The sequence below is a fragment of the Anabrus simplex genome, chromosome 5, assembly GCF_040414725.1.
Source record: "Anabrus simplex isolate iqAnaSimp1 chromosome 5, ASM4041472v1, whole genome shotgun sequence".
In the NCBI taxonomy this organism is placed as follows: domain Eukaryota; kingdom Metazoa; phylum Arthropoda; class Insecta; order Orthoptera; family Tettigoniidae; genus Anabrus; species Anabrus simplex.
This window is the reverse complement of record NC_090269.1, coordinates 364175729-364194366: the sequence shown is the minus strand read 5'-3', so window position 1 is coordinate 364194366 and position 18638 is coordinate 364175729. Positions and strand designations below refer to the sequence as shown.

General features: G+C 40.6%; 1 protein-coding gene across 1 annotated transcript in view; it reads left to right on the top strand.

The window, feature by feature from the left end:
- LOC136874919 (cytochrome P450 4C1) overlaps window positions 1–18437 on the top strand; it is a 187906-nt gene extending 169469 nt beyond the window's left edge. The window contains exons 12-13 of the mRNA XM_067148626.2: window positions 1928–2107; window positions 18184–18437. Coding sequence (XP_067004727.2) covers window positions 1928–2107; window positions 18184–18341 — 338 coding nt within the window. The 3' untranslated portion in view covers window positions 18342–18437. The remainder of the gene's footprint in view (window positions 1–1927; window positions 2108–18183) is intronic.
- Window positions 18438–18638: the final 201 nt, after the last annotated feature.

Here is an 18638-nt window from a genome sequence, read left to right as displayed (position 1 = left end):
ATTGAAAAATGCTACGAGAGGAATAGGCAGTTGTGTTTATGTTTCGTAGATCTAGAGAAAGCATATGACAGGGTACCGAGGGAAAAGGTGTTCGCTATACTGGGGGACTATGGAATTAAATGTAGATTATTAAAATCAATCAAAGGTATTTATGTTGACAATTGGACTTCAGTGAGAATTGATGGTAGAATGAGTTCTTGGTTCAGGGTACTTACAGGAGTTAGACAAGGCTGTAATCTTTCACCTTTATTGTTTGTAGTTTACATGGATCATATGCTGAAAGGTATAAAATGGCAGGGAGGGATTCAGTTAGGTGGAAATGTAGTAAGCAGCCTGGCCTATGCTGACGACTCGGTCTTAATGGCAGACTGTGCCGAAAGCCTGCAGTCTAACATCTTGGAACTTGAAAATAGGTGCAGTGAGTATGGTATGAAAATTAGCACCTCGAAGACTAAATTGATGTCAGTAGGTAAGAAATCCAACAGAATTGAATGCCAGATTGGTGATACAAAGCTAGAACAGGTCGATAATTTCAAGTATTTAGGTTGTGTGTTTTCCCAGGATGGTAATATAGTACGTGAGTTTGAATCAAGGTGTAGTAAAGCTAATGCAGTGAGCTCGCAGTTGCGATCAGCAGTATTCTGTAAGAAGGAAGTCAGCTCCCAGACGAAACTATCTTTACATCGGTCTGTTTTCAGACCAACTTTGCTTTATGGGAGCGAAAGCTGGGTGGACTCAGGGTATCTTATTCATAAGTTAGAAGTAACAGACATGAAAGTAGCAAGAATGATTGCTGGTACAAACAGGTGGGAACAATGGCAGGAGGGTACTCGGAATGAGGAGATAAAGGCTAATTTAGGAATGAACTCGATGGATGAAGCTGTACGCATAAACCGGCTTCGGTGGTGGGGTCATGTGAGGCGAATGGAGGAGGATAGGTTACCTAGGAGAAGAATGGACTCTGTTTTGGAGGGTAAGAGAAGTAGAGGGAGACCAAGACCACGATGGTTAGACTCTGTTTCTAACGATTTAAAGATAAGAGGTATAGAACTAAATGAGGCCACAACACTAGTTGCAAATCGAGGATTGTGGCGACGTTTAGTAAATTCTCAGAGGCTTGCAGACTGAACGCTGAAAGGCATAACAGTCTAGAATGATAATGTATGTATGTATGTATGTAGTAATACAACATTTGTGATGAATGTTTGTAAGGAAAGTACAGTAACTACGGTGATTCATGAAAACAAATTTCTCACTGGTGTTACTAAGAAACAAAAGACACCCAGTTCATTCTACTCATTAGCTCACAAATGTACATTTTACTAAACTTAGGCATAGGTTGATTCGTTACTTCTTTGACCTTCATATCATGACAAAGTAAATGTGCTTTGTATACAATGATGATTGGAGAAAACAAAATAAAATACTACCCTGCAATTTATCTTGATTTCATTAACCAAAGTAGCAAGTAGCAAGCCACAATGATTTGCCAGTTCAGCACAGTATGAATAATGATGTATTTCCTGTTGTGCTCTTAATGCTTAAATTGTATTAAAAATCATCAGTACCAATATTAAAAAAGAAAAGAAAAATGTAACATTGATATTGAAATGCACACATGGGATACATATCTTGATTTTAAGCTATTCATAAGAATAGAGTTGTGGAAATAAACATCTGCCACAGGTATTTGCTGCTATTTTTTTAAATATCCACCTTATATTCAGAAATATAACCATAGTTGGGCAACTGGGACATTGATGATGATGATGATGATTCAGAAATATACAATGTCACTGATGAGATGATAAACTATGATGTAACAATTATAAGGGGATTGATTGGTTGATTTATTTATTTATTTATTTATTTATTTATTTATTTATTTATTTATTTATTTATTTATTTATTTATTTATTTAATGTAGGAGACTACACTGTCCCTGCTGGCTGCACCTTGTGGATTCATATCTACCACACACATCGCCTACCTGAATATTATCCAAATCCAGATCAGTTTGATCCAGATAACTTCTTGCCAGATAGAACTATGGGCCGTCATCCATATGCATATGTTCCATTCAGTGCAGGTCCAAGGAACTGTGTTGGTGAGTATATTGACTAAAATTGGTTATTTTGTTATCATAAAAATATTATGGTGTGAAGGAGATCTTGATTGAGAACTGGGATTTAAAATGAGGCAACTTCATATTCCTACAAATCTTAGTGAATAATACATTATACTGCACAGGAGAGTCAAACAGGAATGGTTTGTGTACAGCCAATTTAATACAGGCCAATTTGTTTGGATAAACATTACCATTCATAAATCAACCATCCACCACGAATCACATGTCCACTGAGTCACAATCGCCTTAGCCCACCATGACAGCGGTCAGCAAAAGTTGAATGGTCCTGGTCTTGAGTCCTTGTACAGCCATTGTTGTCTTCTTCTTGTTCCTGGAAACATCTGCAAGGATGCTGTGAATTAAGGCCCCCTCTTCATCACTTTGCATGCACGAATACACAATATTGATCCTAATGATAGGCTATAACTGACTCAGCCTACACGCAAGTATTGGTCACAACTTGTGCGTCATTAGATTAAGGGCGTATACCCGATCAACATTAGTCCTTCTTTGTGGCTCAAATATGCGGAGCGCACACGTAATATCCGCAACTCACGAACACGTACCGACCGGATATGTTAATTAAAGTGTGAATTGTACTTATTAGTTCATTCGCAAGTCTCGAGTATTAATTTCTCAGTTTAATGAATATTTTGATATCTCAAATGGCACCAGACCGCACTTGGTATTTCAAAGCATTTATTATAAACAAAGATAGAGGTAACTATCCCTTTTTTAATACTGTTAGTCACAAAGCAAATTATTAGTTCTGGAATGCACATATAGCGTATAACTGACTTTGAAATTCACAAAGAAAAATATCATCTCTCACAGAGAACGGCATGCACTGCGTGCACCTCACTTCATAAACTTCAGGTGAATGAGAATGCTTCCCCCACCATGGGAGTTTAAATAGTCTTACAGTTTGTCCATTGCTGGAGGTACATCCCCTACTAACAGGGACAGTGGCCTGCTAACGGCTTTCCGTACTCCAACGGCTTCATGTTCAAATGGGTCTTATTATCAAAAGCGCATAAGTAATCATTATTAAAACCTAGAAGTGAATGATAAATCTGTTTCCAATTTCTCATTAATTCAGACCTGTGGAATTATAGATCAGTGATGGATATCCCTGCTTGAATTCAAAGAATCCAAGCCCTGTGAAGATGAAGTTGGTCAACCTGATTTAGTTGTCTTGTGGTTCCCGATGTTCAAATTTACCTCTCCCCTAGCTCATATCGGTTCAATCTGAAAAGTAGAGTGGGGTATACGTGCCTGGAAACATAGCCAACGATTTGATTTAAACTTGAAAAAGTTTGCTGATAATGGAAAAATATTGGGTGCGCCTCGCCTATGTTGTGGCTCTCCTGACTTCTTGTCTTCACTCGCAGAGTCCTGCATATGCATAAAATAAAATATTTCCACAGTGTCATAAATAAATAATTGAGACATATACGGAATGGCTCAATACAGTGAGATTGAATCAAGGTGTAATAAAGCTAATGCAGTGAGCCCACAGTTGAGCTCAACAGTGTTCTGTAAGAAAGAAGTCAGCTCATTATCAAATCATCAATTTATACTGATCTGCATTTAGGGCAGTCACCCAGGTGGCAGATTCCCTATCTGTTGTTTTCCTAACCTATTCTTAAATGATTTCAATGACATTAGAAATTTATTGAACATCTCCCTTGGTAAGTTATTCCAATACCTAACTCCCCTTCCTATAAATGAATATTTGCCCCAATTTGTCCTCTTGTATTCCAACTTTATCTTCATGTTGTGATCTTTCCTACTTTTAAAGACGCCACTCAAATTTGTCTACTAATGTCATTCCACGCCATTTCTCCGCTGACAGCTCGGAACATACTACTCAAAAATCAAATAATAATATTAGATTAAAAATTCCACCTGTTCAATACATCAGTGTTTTTTATTTAAATTTAAGATATAGTTCTTAAGATATTACATACAGGGACATGTTTCACCCATGTTGAGGGCATCATCAGCCTAAAAATCTCAAACCTAAAAGAAAGATATATCAGGATCCTGATTGTTTTTATACTTAAGTAAGAGGTACTATTTGTATAGATTTTTGCAAATGTCTTATTTTTTAAAAATGTGGTAACAAGTGGTTAGTTGGAAGTTTAAAAATAATACGTAAAATTGCTGCGCTGAATTAAAATTTGGTAAAATATGGTGCCTATTCTGGAGATGGCATAAGTAGCTTATAATAGCTTAATAAATTAGGAATAAAAACACCCTTAGTGGTAGTAAGTTGTTCAAGGAACCGGAGCAGCCATCTTGGAAATATTCGCTAAAAGGTATTCTCCCAAATAAATCACAAATAATAGTAACTAAGCCCAACAACGTACAAGAAAAGTCCGTCCGTGTGTCTTGTACGGTGCGGATCGCTCTTTGGTTGCAGTCTGGTGTTTGCCTGCGGTGATAAGTAGTGTGTGAACGTTTGGCGAGTGTGTGTCTGTGTAAGCTTTGGCGATGGATACTGATAGTGGAGGAGATGAGGCACCGGATCCCTCATCCAATGCCAATGTTGGTCGTGAAGAAATTGTGCCGATGCAAACCAATTTGATTAATCTCATTTCACATATGAATTCATTACAGCAGCCTTTACAACCTCAACAGTCTAATGACGCTAAGCCACCTCCTCCACCTCCTGAAGAGTTGGAGGTTTATCAACAGGCTCATTTTGGTCCACTTATTGTCTTTGTTGAATCAACTAAGTCGAAAAATATTGGTGGGCTACATCCCATGGCGCTTGGGCATTTGTTTTACGATAATGATATTTTTGTGAAAGGTATAACGCCCAAAGGACGAAATAGATTATTGGTGGAATTTAGTTCCGCGATCCAAGCTAATTCCTTTCTATGTCATTCAATACTTGCAACTCACTCTTTGAAAGCATATATTCCCAGTTCCAATATCTTTCGTGTTGGACTTATTCGCGGCGTGGAAAAGAATATTTCTGATTCTGATATTCTTAAATACCTCAAATCTGATGTTCGGGTCAAATCGGTCAAGCGGCTTAACCGTAAGGTTGTGGAGCCCAGTGGAGTGACGTACGTTCCTACTGGAACAGTTAAGATTGTTTTTCGCTCTCAGACTCTTCCTCGATACGTCTCTTTGTTTCAAGTGCATTTAGAGATTCACCCTTTCATATTCTCTCTGATTATATGTTCAAAATGTCAGCGATATGGACACACGATCAAAAACTGTCAGGCTAAGTCACCCCGATGTGGGCATTGTGCGTTACATCACCCTACATCTGAGTGTCAGGAAAATATTCGCCGATGTGTTCACTGTCAGCAGGAACATTATACTGGCTCATCAAACTGCCCTGCTCATCAACAGCAAACTGCTCTTAAAAAGCTTATGTGTACAGAAAATCTATCCTTTTCCGAGGCGTCTGCTAGAAAACCCTCGACCCAATTTGACATGTCCAATAATACCCATCATTTTCCACCTCTTCCTTCTACTAGTTCCTCTTCACCTGTGGAAACCCCCAGGAAACGTAAATTTACTCAGGTGGTTATAAAAGAGCCCCGTCCCATTCCAAAACTTGGTTTTGATAAGTCTGGGTATCTTAATCTCATCAGACCCACTCCAGTGTCTTCACATACCTCGGTCTTTCCATCTACTTCATCTTCATCCTCCCCGTCTCCAATTCCGTCTACGTCCCGTAATTCTCAGTGTTTGCCTTCAGCTTCTTCTCAATCATCTAGCTCCCCTGTGCTACGCCAAAAGGCGCATCTCCAAAGTGGTATTCATCAACTATTTCTACAACTTATTCAATTATTAGGGGACCAGCCACATGTTGCACATACACTTTATAAGCTTCGTGACTGTGTGCACACTATGTTCTCTTTAGATGCTACGTATCCTGCAGTGGAATGCTAGGAGTATTCCTTCTAAACGGTATGAGTTACAATTTTGATAAACGAAATTTCCCCTTTCATTATAGTCTTACAGGAGACTTGGTTTTCCCCATCCACTGAGTTTTATTTAAATGGCTTTAATGTTGAGCGTTGTGATGGTATTGGTTATGGTGGTGTTGCTTTATTTATTCACCATAGTTTATCCTATCAACGTCTTCATATCTCGTATTGTCTACCCCATACGTTTGTTATCGGTATCTCATATAATCGCCTTTCCATTATTAACCTTTACTGCCCTCCAAATCTTTCTATTTCTCATAGTCAATGGTGTCGATTCTTGCAGCAATTTTCTTCTCATAACGAGCTTCTCCTGTTAGGGGACTTCAATCTTCATCATTCTATGTGGGGAAGCAGTAGTGATACTTCCCTGGGTTCTTATTTCCTCACTGCTTCCCAATCGCACGACTTTGTCATCTTAAACGATGGTTCTCCCACGCGCCTCACTCCCCCCGGCTCTCCTCCCAGTGCTGTGGATTTATCATTATGTCGTCCTGCAATGGCTTCGGTTGTAACTTGGTATCGTCTTTCTGATACACATTCTAGCGACCATTTCCCTATTATTCTTACGTATGGTCTTGGTAGGTTTCCTAGTTCTTCTTCCACTCCTACATGTATCAGTAATGTTCGCTCCCTCCGTCACTTGGATAGAGTATATTTTATTTCTCATGTTACCCATCGTATTGAGCTTATTTCGGATACTATTTTGTCTTTTCTACTCTCTTTCAATTTATACATCTCGATCTTTACCATCCTTATAAACCTATTTCTTCTCGTCCCTATTCCTTTTTACGATGGTGGGACTCAGAGTGCCATAATCTGGTTCTTAAACGACGTCGCTTATTCCGGATATATAGGAAAACACTAGCCCCCCATCATTTTTTCCGTCTTAAACAACATATTGCTTACGCTAGACGAGTTTTTCTTTCTAAACGCCGTGCTGCCTGGCGATCCTTTATTTCCTCCCTAAAGGCTCGTACTTCGTCTTCTCATTTATGAAGTGCAATTCGCTCACTTACCCGAGCTTCTCAATACATTCCACCCTCTGTCACCCCTCCACAGATTCTATCTATCTTTCTCAACTCACTCATTCCTGATTATGTTGTGCCCGACTTTACTATCCCCCTGTCTCCACGCTCTTCCTGTTTTTCTGTATTACTCCAACCTATACACCTTTCTGAACTTGAGGCCACCTTGTGTAACGCAAAGAGTTCGTCTCCAGGCCCTGATTATACATCATATGATATACTCACAACTTCATCTCCTTGACTCAAGACACGGCCAGCTAGACTCACACGTTGGCATGATGGCAGAAGCAGACATTCTGTGTGATACAGTGGAGTTCCCTGGTGTCTCAAGGGAAAGTATCCACAATGGCCGAAATGGTAGGAGTATTGACCTAAATCTGATTGATGATATCAGTCGGCAGATAATGGATAATCAATACAAAGAAGAGGTGCATCTTGAGACTGCAAGATCACTGTTAAAGAACATAATGGCTATTCCTCTCAAAAATCTCAAAACGGAAATAAAGAATGGCCTCATGAAGCTGGAAGAAGCTTTAGAGGCTGGAGCAACATGCAGGATGTCGTGGAAGAAATCTGCAGAAGAACAAAAGCAGAGACCAATTACCATGGAGAATAAGGAATTGTCCAACACATCACCAGTGACAAATGACTCGGAGGAGGAAGATCAAGGAAAATGGGAGACGTTTCTGTCAAAGAAGAAGAGAAAGAAGAAGAGTGAGGATAGGAAGCACGAAGATATTCCAACGAAACAGGCCAGTAATGATCCTGAAACTACAGTGCTTAGCAAAAGTGGGAAACGACCTCATTCTAAATCTAGGAGTCGTACAGAAGCCGTAATCATCAAACCGATGAACGGTAAGACTTTCGCTGATGTTTTGAAGGATATCAGGAACAGGGTGAAGCCGGAAGACAGTGGAGCAGGCATTCGATCCATCCGTAAAACAAGAGCTGGAGCTGTCCTTATTAAATTCAACAAAACAACTAAGACTGAAAGTAGGGAGGTATTCAGTAATTCTCTGAGAGATGCCCTCGGACGTGATGGCGATGTAAAGGCGTTAATCCCCCGAACTACACTGGAGATTCGAAACATGGATGGCGTCACTACCGCCGCAGACGTGGAGGAAGCTGTAAGACGAGATTCCGGAAATCCCCATGGAGAACTTAAAATATCGTTCTCGAAACCAAACAGCTGGGGACAGAAACTTGCCATCTTCGAAACCAAAGACGAGGACGCTCAGAAATTACTGGAAGCAGGAAGAATTAAGATAGGATGGCTATACTGCAGAGTAAGAGCTAGAACCATGTTACCTCGCTGCTTCCGATGCCTATCATATGGTCACCTGGCAAGAAACTGCACAGGCCCCGACAGAAGTAAGCTCTGTTTTAAGTGTGGAGAATCTGGCCACAAGGCAGTAGACTGTAAAAAGAACAATCCACGATATATACTTTGTACAGACAAGGGTGTCAATGAAGCTAAACGAAATCACATTCCTGGATCGGGAGCATGTGCAATACTGTATTTCGTGAAGCTCTGGAGAAGGCGAAAAATCACAGTAAATGATGCGAATACTTCAAGCAAACATGCACAGGAGTCAAACAGCTAACGATCTTATGACACAGCTGATTTACGAGATGGAAGTAGACATCGTTATTATTAGCGAACCATATCAAGAGAGGGATCATCCAGGATGGTTTGTGGATAGCCTCGGAACAGCTGCAATTTGGATACCAGATCTAGGAAAAGTCCCAGTAACACAGCATGGATGCGATGACGGTTTTGTTTGGGTACAGACTGGGGGAATCACTATTGTAAGCTGTTATTTTACGCCAAATAAATCTGTTTCCAACTTTCAGATGAAAATTGATGGCCTTGAGGATGTAATACGCAGAATGAAAAAAAACTAGTGGTCGCTGGTGACGTAAATGCTCAAGCGTTGGAATGGGGCATGCCACAAACAGACTCCAGAGGACGTCGTATAATGGAGATGGCAACCGGAACGGGTTTGGTGGTCAACAACATTGGAAATGTGCCAACATTCCGACGGCCAGGATGCCAGGGAACAATACCGGATGTAACCTTTTCATCAGAGTATATTACGCCTAAGATTTCTGAAAGGCAAGTGATTGAGAACTACACGGGGAGCGATCACCAATATATCATCTTTCGAGTGCTCCAATAATCTCCTCAAGAAAGAAACATCTTGCGCAGACCAGCACGGTGGAACGTAGCCGGTATTGACATGGAAACGTTCATTGATGTAATACGGAATGGAATGGAGAACATAACTGAAAAATGTTCTACTCGTAGAAGGAAAGAAGCAGCTGGTGTATGTGTTGAACTCACTATGCAGCTAATCCATCAAGCATGCAACGCCTCAATGCCGCGAAGGAGACCGCGAAATAGCAAGCGCCCAGCTTATTGGTGGACCGAAGAGATTGCTGAACTGAGAAAGAATTGTCTGCGACTTCGACGCAGGGCTCAGAGGATGAGAGGCAGTCAATAGAATACCTCAGTCACAGCGGAGTACAAGTCAGCGAAGAAGGAACTCCGTAATGCAATCAGAAAAAGTAAAGCCGATAAATGGTGGGCACTGGCTAAAGAAGTAGAAGATGATCAATGGGGACAAGGTTATAAGATTGTAATTAAGAAACTCGATACATTTTCAACTCCGAGTGCGGATCCGCAAGCAATTAAACAAATTGTGGATACACTATTCCCAGACCATCCAGAGAGGATTGTCTGTGATGACGAAAAAGAACTGGATGATATACCCCTCTTCACTGTAGAAGAGCTGAATAGAGCTATTAGCTCTCTTAGAAACAAGAAAACTCCAGGACCAGATGGTAAACCTACAGAAGTGTTAAAGATAATAGCAGAACTATGTCCAGAACTGTTGCTGAATATGTACAATCATTGCCTGCAAACGGGTGTTTTTAGTCCCCGATGGAAAATGGCTCGTTTGGTTCTGATCAGCAAAGGAAAACTTGGCGGTTATAGACCTTTATGTATGCTGGACACAGCCGGAAAAGGCCTGGAGAAACTTCTGCAGCCCAGAATCCTCTCAGCAGTTCAACTAGCAGGGGATCTATCTGTTCGCCAACATGGATTTCGGAGAGGACACTCGACGCTAGATGCAGTGTGGGAGGTGGTGAATACAGCAAAAAGGGCACAAATGGGCAACCATCATTCCCGTAAATTGACACTTCTTGTGACCCTGGATGTGAAGAATGCCTTCAATTCGGCAAGATGGAGCGACATGTTGATAGCTCTTGAAGAAACTTTCAAGCTACCACAATATCTTATGCGCATAATGAGAGATTACTTCAAAGATCGCACTCTGTTGTATGATACGGAAGATGGAGAAAAGACAAAACGCCTGACGGCTGGTGCAGCGCAGGGATCGATCCTTGGTCCAGATCTTTGGAACATAATGTATGATGGCTTGTTACGTTAGGAGATGCCAGAGGACACGAAGCTTGTGGGCTACGCTGATGATGTGGCCGCCTTGATAGTAGCTCGTAATGTTGAAATGGCTCAAATCAAACTGAACCAGGTGATGCGGCGCATAAAAGAATGGATGATGAACCACAGTCTAACATTAGCCGAACACAAAACGGAGATAGTTCTTCTGACGAGGAAAAGGATCGAAACTCTTGTACCAATGACTGTTGGAGAGTTAGTGATTGAAACATCTGCGAGCACAAAATATCTAGGAGTGACACTTGACTCCAAGCTCACATTCTGGAATCATATTCAGAGAGCGACAGACAAGGCAGTAAAATACATGACTGCACTTAGCAGACTAATGGGAAATATTAAAGGTCCGAAATCCAGCAAACGACGTCTTCTCATGTCGACGGTTCAGTCAGTGCTCCTATATGGCTCTGAAATCTGGGCTGAATCCTTGAGATTCGCTTGGTATCGGATAAGGATAGCTGCCGTACAACGGAGAGCGGCTTTACGTATTGCATGCGCATACCGCACGGTTTCCGAACCTGTAATCCTCACGGTGGCAGCAATAGCCCCAATAGACATACTTGCATTGGAGCGACATGAAATCTGGCGTACCCAAGGAGAGCTGGGAAAGAAATGTGCAAAGAAGCGTGCCTTCAGTCAACGGATGAGGCGATGGCAACTCAGATGGGAAAGTGACCCTCGAGGCAAATGGACCAAGCGACTGATACCACGCTTGGATATCTGGGTTGAAAGGGCCCATGGTGAAGTAAATTACTGCAGCTTCTAACAGGGCATGGATATTTCCGGAAATTCCTGCATAAAGTGGGCAGAGCGAATGACGCAGCATGCATATACTGTGATAACATTGACGACCTATTTCACACCTTTTTTGTATGCGGCCAATGGACGATTCAGAGAAGATGTGTGGAAACTGAACTAGGAGAATTGACAGCAGATAATATTATTTCGGTGATGCTGCGAAACCAGGAATCCTGGGATCGCGTGGCAGTGTACGTGGAGAACGTCCTTCGTCAGAAGAAGAAGGATTTGGAAGCATACGAACGTTCGTAAAGGAGAAATGAAGAAAGAAGACGTCTGAAAGACAAAGCACGATATCACCCTGAAGTAATGCGAGAGCGGTTCCGGGGTGATGATACACATCGTGGGAAAAGGGTGTGTGGTTTTTAGTGGGTAAGAATCCCACACACTTGTGGAGTGCGGTCCCTTCACAAGTGTCTTTTGAAGATTTTCCACAATCCCTCGTAAAAATTATTATTATTATTATTATTATTATTATTATCATTATTATTATTATCATTATTATTATTATTATTATTATTATTATTATTATTATTATTATTATTATTATTATTATTATTATTATTATTATTATTATGCCCATACTATTATTATTTTATCTGTGAGATTACTATTATTGTATTATCATTATTATTTAATTCAATTCTGCAATGCTTGTCGCTTGCGTGATTGTAGTTAAATGTATGTATGTATATATACGTGTGTGTAGATTAACACTAAAAACATGTACAGTAAGAATTGCTATATATCAAATGTTGGATATGACATATTGTGCAATATTGCTGGCGTTACTGCCAAATCATCGCTACGTCATTGCTACGTCATCGTGCTTATTTAGCGGTGCGCTCACTTTCTGGGAGTTACCTAATGGGTGCCGCGGGGGATTTCGCCATAGGGTGTAATATTTGTCGCGAGGTGGGAGTAGATCACAGTTATTTCTGGAGATTACGTAGGTGTGTCAACCAATGTATATCAGGTGGCTGCATATTGTAGCGTCAGTCATTAGTTAAATGGAAGGTGAACATTGAAGAAGTCATAGGGATGCAGAGGCCTCAGTCGGTCAGTCAACGAGAGTCAACGAGAGCGAACGAGATAGAGAAGACTCAGTGAGCCATTAGTCATTGGTCATTGAGAGAGTGAGGCCACGGTTGCTCGGTCACTTAGTTGAAGATACGGACGGGAAGGCTTACCATGGAGTCATAGAAGGATATACTTGCAATGAAAGCATACAATGCAGACTTACCAAGAAGTCAAATGATATGGAGAAGAAGCAGTCACATGGATACATCACCAAATTAGGCATGACACATCTACAGTAAACACCAGATAAAAGGAATCCGTCAAAATTACACTCAAGGTGTTGAAGGTACAGTCAAGTGAACCAGTGAGGGATATATTTAATTTAAAATTGTTAAATGTCTGGTCAAGAAGAATTCAAATTCATGCCTAATTTCTTTCAGTTGCAATGTCATAATTTCATATTCTCATCTGTTTTAATCGCAGCAGTTCTCACTATTTTTATTGAAATTATTTCAAGAATATATTTTGTTCTATCAAAATAATCTTTTGTTCCATTTCCAGAGTAGAATCACTTAACCTCAAATTTAATGGGGAAACCAAACGCCAATCTCCTTTTCCCAGAACTTATATGGTATGTTATCAAAATTAAGCTTATTACCCCACACCCTAGAGATATTCAAGATTCTCATTCTATTATAGCTGCACTGAGTTGTAGCTGGCGCCCTTCAAATAACGTATGTGTAAGTAAGCAGGTAAGAACCAAGTGTGAGTACGAGGTCCAACGATTGTGTATTTTATTTAATGAATATTAATTTTTATATTTTTCATTTCAAATGCAGTTCTATACTGTTAAAGTAAGTCAGTTAGTCAGAAACCTTCTACAGTACCTATACATACCCTTCCATTTTTCACTAAAATTTGTATGACTGCCAATAATGCTTGCCATCATGTTATCCTTAGCTACCTTCTTTGCTAGATTCCATTTCCTAGTAAGTTCCTTCAATTTCTCCTTACTTCCAAAGCTATTTCTAACTCTATTTCTTTCCAATCTGCACCTCCTTCTTAATCTATTTATTTCTCTATTATAATTAGTTGGGTCTTTACCATTCCTTGCCACCTTTAAAGGTACAAACCTGTTTTCACATTCTTCAACAATTTCTTCAAACCCATCCCAGAGACTGTTTGCATTCTTATTTACCATTTTCCACCTTTCATAATTACTTTTTAAAAACTTCCTCATGCCTGCTTTATCAGCCATATGGAACTGCCTAATAGTCCTACTTTTAAGACCTTCCTTTCTAGCACATTTATTTTTAACTACGACAAAAGACGTTTCGTGATCAGTAATACCATCTATTACTTTGGTTTCTCTATAGAGTTCATCTGGTTTTATCAGCACCACGTCCAGAATATTTTTCCCTCTAGTTGGTTCCGTCACGTTCTGAATTAGCTGTCCTTCCCATATTAGCTTAATGCCATTTGATGGTCATGCTTTCTGTCGTTCGCATTTCCTTCCCAATTGACATTTGGTAAATTCAGATCTCCTGCTACAATCACATTCCTTTCCATGTCGCTTCCCACATAATAATTCTGAATCTGTGTCAGCGCTACCCTTTCCCGGTCTGTACACTCCAAAGACATCAAGTTGCCCATTATCTTTAGAAATGAGCCTTACACCTAGCATTTCATGTTTCTCATCTTTAACTTTTTCGTAGCTTACAAATTCTTCTTTCACCAGAATGAATACTCTTCCTCCCACCATTCCTATCCTACCTCTACGATACACACTCCAGTTTCGTGAGAAAATTTCTACACCCATTATATCACTCCTCAGCCATGATTCAACTCCTATTACAATATCTGGTAAATATATATCTATTAAATTACTTAATTCCGTTCCTTTCTTTACAATACTTCTACAGTTCAACACTAACATTTATATGTCATCCCTACTTTACTTCCAGATCTCTGTACCCTCATCACCGCTCCCTAGACAACCCCATTTCCCCGAATGTACCTCCCTATTACCCTTCTAAACAAATTTCCTAGCTTATACGTACCACTGCGGTTTAAGTGAAGGCCATCTGAGCGCAGATCCCTATCTCCTACCCACCCATTATGATCTAGAAATTTCACTCCCAGTTTCCCACATACCCACTCCATAGTCTCATTTAAATCCCCAATCACCTTACAGTCAGTATTCCTCCTACACCGTATTCTACTAATAACAATCTCCGCTTTCTTAAATTTCACCCGTGCTACCAGATCCCACACATCCCAACTACATTGGTACTTATATGAGCTTGCCTTACGTTGTTGGTACCAACGTGAAACACTACCACCTTATCCTTCCCCTCCTCCTTCTCTTCTACTTTTCTCAGCATCTGCCTCAACCTAATTCCTGGATAACACCATACCCTGTTTCCCTTTCCTACACACACTTTCCCCACATGTCTAACGATGGAATTCCCCATGACCAGAACCTCAACCCTACCCACCACCTTTGATCCCCTCCCCTCCTGGTCAGCCCTATCTTTCCTGATAGCTGCAGAAGCTATAGTACGCGCACTTTTTAGCGATATATCTTTGTACGGGGTGAGGAGTAAGGAGATAGCCTGCCCGGGTCCGGGATACTGCCGATTGAATGGAAATGAAATCTGAATTGAATCGAGAGTATGATCGATCTCTATGTATGTGCTACAAGTTTATTTACATGAATGATTTGACAAATCACTTTCACAATCGTCGATCGCTATGTATATATGTGCTAGAAGTTTATTTACATGAATTCTTTGACAAATCACTTTCACAGTCGTCGATCGCTATGTATATATGTGCTAGCAGTTTATTTACATTAATTCTCTGACGAATCACTTTCACAATTGTCACTGCTGGCTGCAGTACTATTAGTGATAATCTCGTCCATGGCTATTTCCATGACACCGTCGTGCCTCCAGTATTCCGCTTCCAGTTCTTTCACCTTGCTGCAATACCCTTTCCAATTTGCGGCAGATACTGACTGGAATGCCTCGATGGTCCGTTGTCGTAGGGCAACTGCTGACATGTCTCCCGTGATATTGCGTCCTTTGAATTCACGTTTGATTTTTGCCAATTCAATGGCGTTCAGATCACAGTTGTATGGGGGCAGACTAAGGACGACATGGCCTTTTTCAGCAGCCATCACGTCAACAACATAACGTGTCTCAGGAGGTCTGTTTTCCTGAACTAATTCATATAGGGCCTCTTTCCGTTGATTTGCGTCGCAGACAATTGCTCTCCCCTGTAGCCACTGGACCATTGTCACTCATGTATCATACCTCGATGGTATTTTATCCACCTGTCGAGAATGATATGGTGCATTATCCAACACTATCACAGATGCAGGAGGCAAATTAGGGGGCACAGATGTTTTGAACCATTTCTCAAAATTATGGGAATAATTTGGCCATGGTCATCGCCTTGGGTACTTCTGGCTTCAAACATTAATTGTGCTCCTCTAATGAACCCTTTCTCAGATCCAACACTTGCAATGTTTAGCCTTTTCGAAGAGCTTCCCCATGCTGTAACACCCACAACATCTTTTTCTCTCTGATAGCATTTTCCAACCGTTGTATTGTTATCAATCCAGGACTCATCCAAGTAAAATATTTCCTTGCCTTCTTCCCTAGCATGTTTAATTTGGACGAGGAATCGTGCCTGCCAATCAACGATGTCTGCCCGCTCCAGCAATAAAACACATTTGTTTTGGACCTTCTTCCACACAAAACCCATACGTTTCAAAACCTTTCGGAGAGACGTTGGGCTCCACTTCCACTTAATTTCATTCTCCAGCACAGGGATCAGTTTCTTCACGGTGGGCACCACTTTTTGAACGGTATAGAAGTTTTCAATGGTGTCCCTTATCACTTGTTTGTCGTAATCATTCAGTTCTATCTTCCCTTGCGTTCTCTCCCTACGAGCAAGAGGAAAACAGCACTTGCACATGACAACCTACTAGTATCCATGATGATATTGGTTAGAAGAGATTAGGTAGACAGGTTAGACAGACCTACCTCTTTTTACCAGGTGTGCGTGGAGAATCGCCAGGGTGCGAGGCAGAAAATGTCTTAATCCTAATAATAGTTGCAACCGATTTGCCCCTATACGCAGCAGTGCTTTTAATAGCCTTGTTCAGGGGGAAGAGCTGCTCTTTATTTTTTCTCCTGTTTACAGCACTTTACAACTCGGGCTATTATTTTACATCCCTCACTGTGTATAGCCCTGGATGGTCATTTCCGTGGTGGTGTTCCAGGAGGTTCCTGTGATATACCTGGCTTATTTTCCGCACTCATGTTCCCTTCTCTAACCTGTATGGTGGCTTTGTTATGTAAACAACACCAGTACCGGTACGTAAAGTGTATGCCAGACGTCGCACGGCGATGCATAATCGATTCATAGTTTGTGTTCAAAGGTTGCCAATACGAATCTCGAACATTGCCGAGATCTACCGATTCAGCACTAGGGTGTGGATGTATCATTAAAAGGTGCGCGTACGGTACTTCCTCCTCCCTTTTCTCCCTTCCATGACCCTGTTCCACCTGCCTTTTCCTATCCTCTACTCTACATTTCACTTTCCTACCTTTTCCCTTCCTCCTACTTCCACACATCTCAGGAACAGTTCCCTGTTCCTCATCTTCCCTCTGTTGCTCTACCTGGAGTGGCTCATACCGATTTCTCACAGACACCTGTCACAGATCCCGGACAAATCTATCTTTACATCGTTCTGTTTTACGGGTGCGAATGCTGGGTGGACTCAGGATATCTTGTTCATAAGGTAGAAGTAACAGACATGAAAGTAACGAGAATGATCGCTGGTACAAACAGGTGGGAACAATGGCGGGAGGGTTTTCAGAATGAGGAGATAAAAGCTAAGTCAGGAATGAACTCGATGGATGTAGCTGTACGCATAAACCGGCTTCGGTGCTGGGGTCATGTGAGTTTAATGGAGGAGGATAGGTTACCTAGGAGAATAATGGACTCTGTTATGGAAGTTAGGAGAAGTACAGGGAGACCAAGACGATGATCAGATTCAGTTTCTAACGATTCAAAGATAAGAGGTATAGAACTAAATGAGGCCACAGCACTAGTTGCAAACAGAGGAATGTGGCAATATTTAGTAAGTTCACAGAGGCTTGCAGACTGAACACTGAAAGGCATAACGGTCTATAATGATAATGTATGTTTGTATGCATTAAAAATTACATTTTTCATTTAAAGCTTCTTGAGCACCAGATCATACATTTTGGACTAAAGCCAGTAAAAATGTTTACTTCAGATCTGTAAACCTTGTAAGTGTATAAATTCAAATATTAAAGCATAATTAATTACAATAAACACATGTACTACCTAAAGATTTTAAGAATCAGAAAGCAAAGAGATCTTCAAATAGATTATGAAGGCCTTTGAAGGGGTGGAAGGTACAAACTTCCTTTTCTGTAGCCTTGGCAACAAGTGGGATCAAGTCATTACTTGGCTACCTTTGACCCCAAGAATTAAGCTGATACTTATGTTTCAAGTAACCTGATTGAGTCCACGGGTCATGTGCCTATGCAGAAGTGAATTTTTGCAGCTTGTTGAGGAAGAATTGAGAGCGCACATCCTTTAGGGTAAACTGAGCCTCCTTTACCACATTGGCTGGGTATAATTCCAGCAGATGATTTAAATGACTGTTAATCTCTTTTCATTTTCTGATAATCTCTGATATAAATTCCAGATTTATAAATATTGGTTTTTATTTTGCAGGACAAAAATTTGCAATGTTTGAAGAGAAAACAATACTGTCTTCCATTCTTCGAAACTACAAGGTCAAATCATTGGATAAAATAGATGACATCAAACTTCTGATGGAGCTAGTTCTCCGACCAGCCCATGGAATAAACGTGACACTTGAAGCTAGATGATAAATCAACACCTGAAAGCTTTATATAAATTTATGTAAATGTTGTACACCTGCCGTTGAAGTTTACTTTTAAAATAAAATTTGGTAATGAGGGGAGCTTGTGAAAATTGTGTTTAAATATGATTTGTATAAATTGCAAGAGAATGCAGGGTGTTTCAGGAGAACTAGTATATACACTGACTGACAGAGCAAATGCAACACCAAGAAGAAGTGGTTCGAAAGGGATGAAAGTTGGGGAAAAAACAGAGACGGCACGGACGAATAATTGATGTTTATTTCAAACCGATATGCAGGTTAC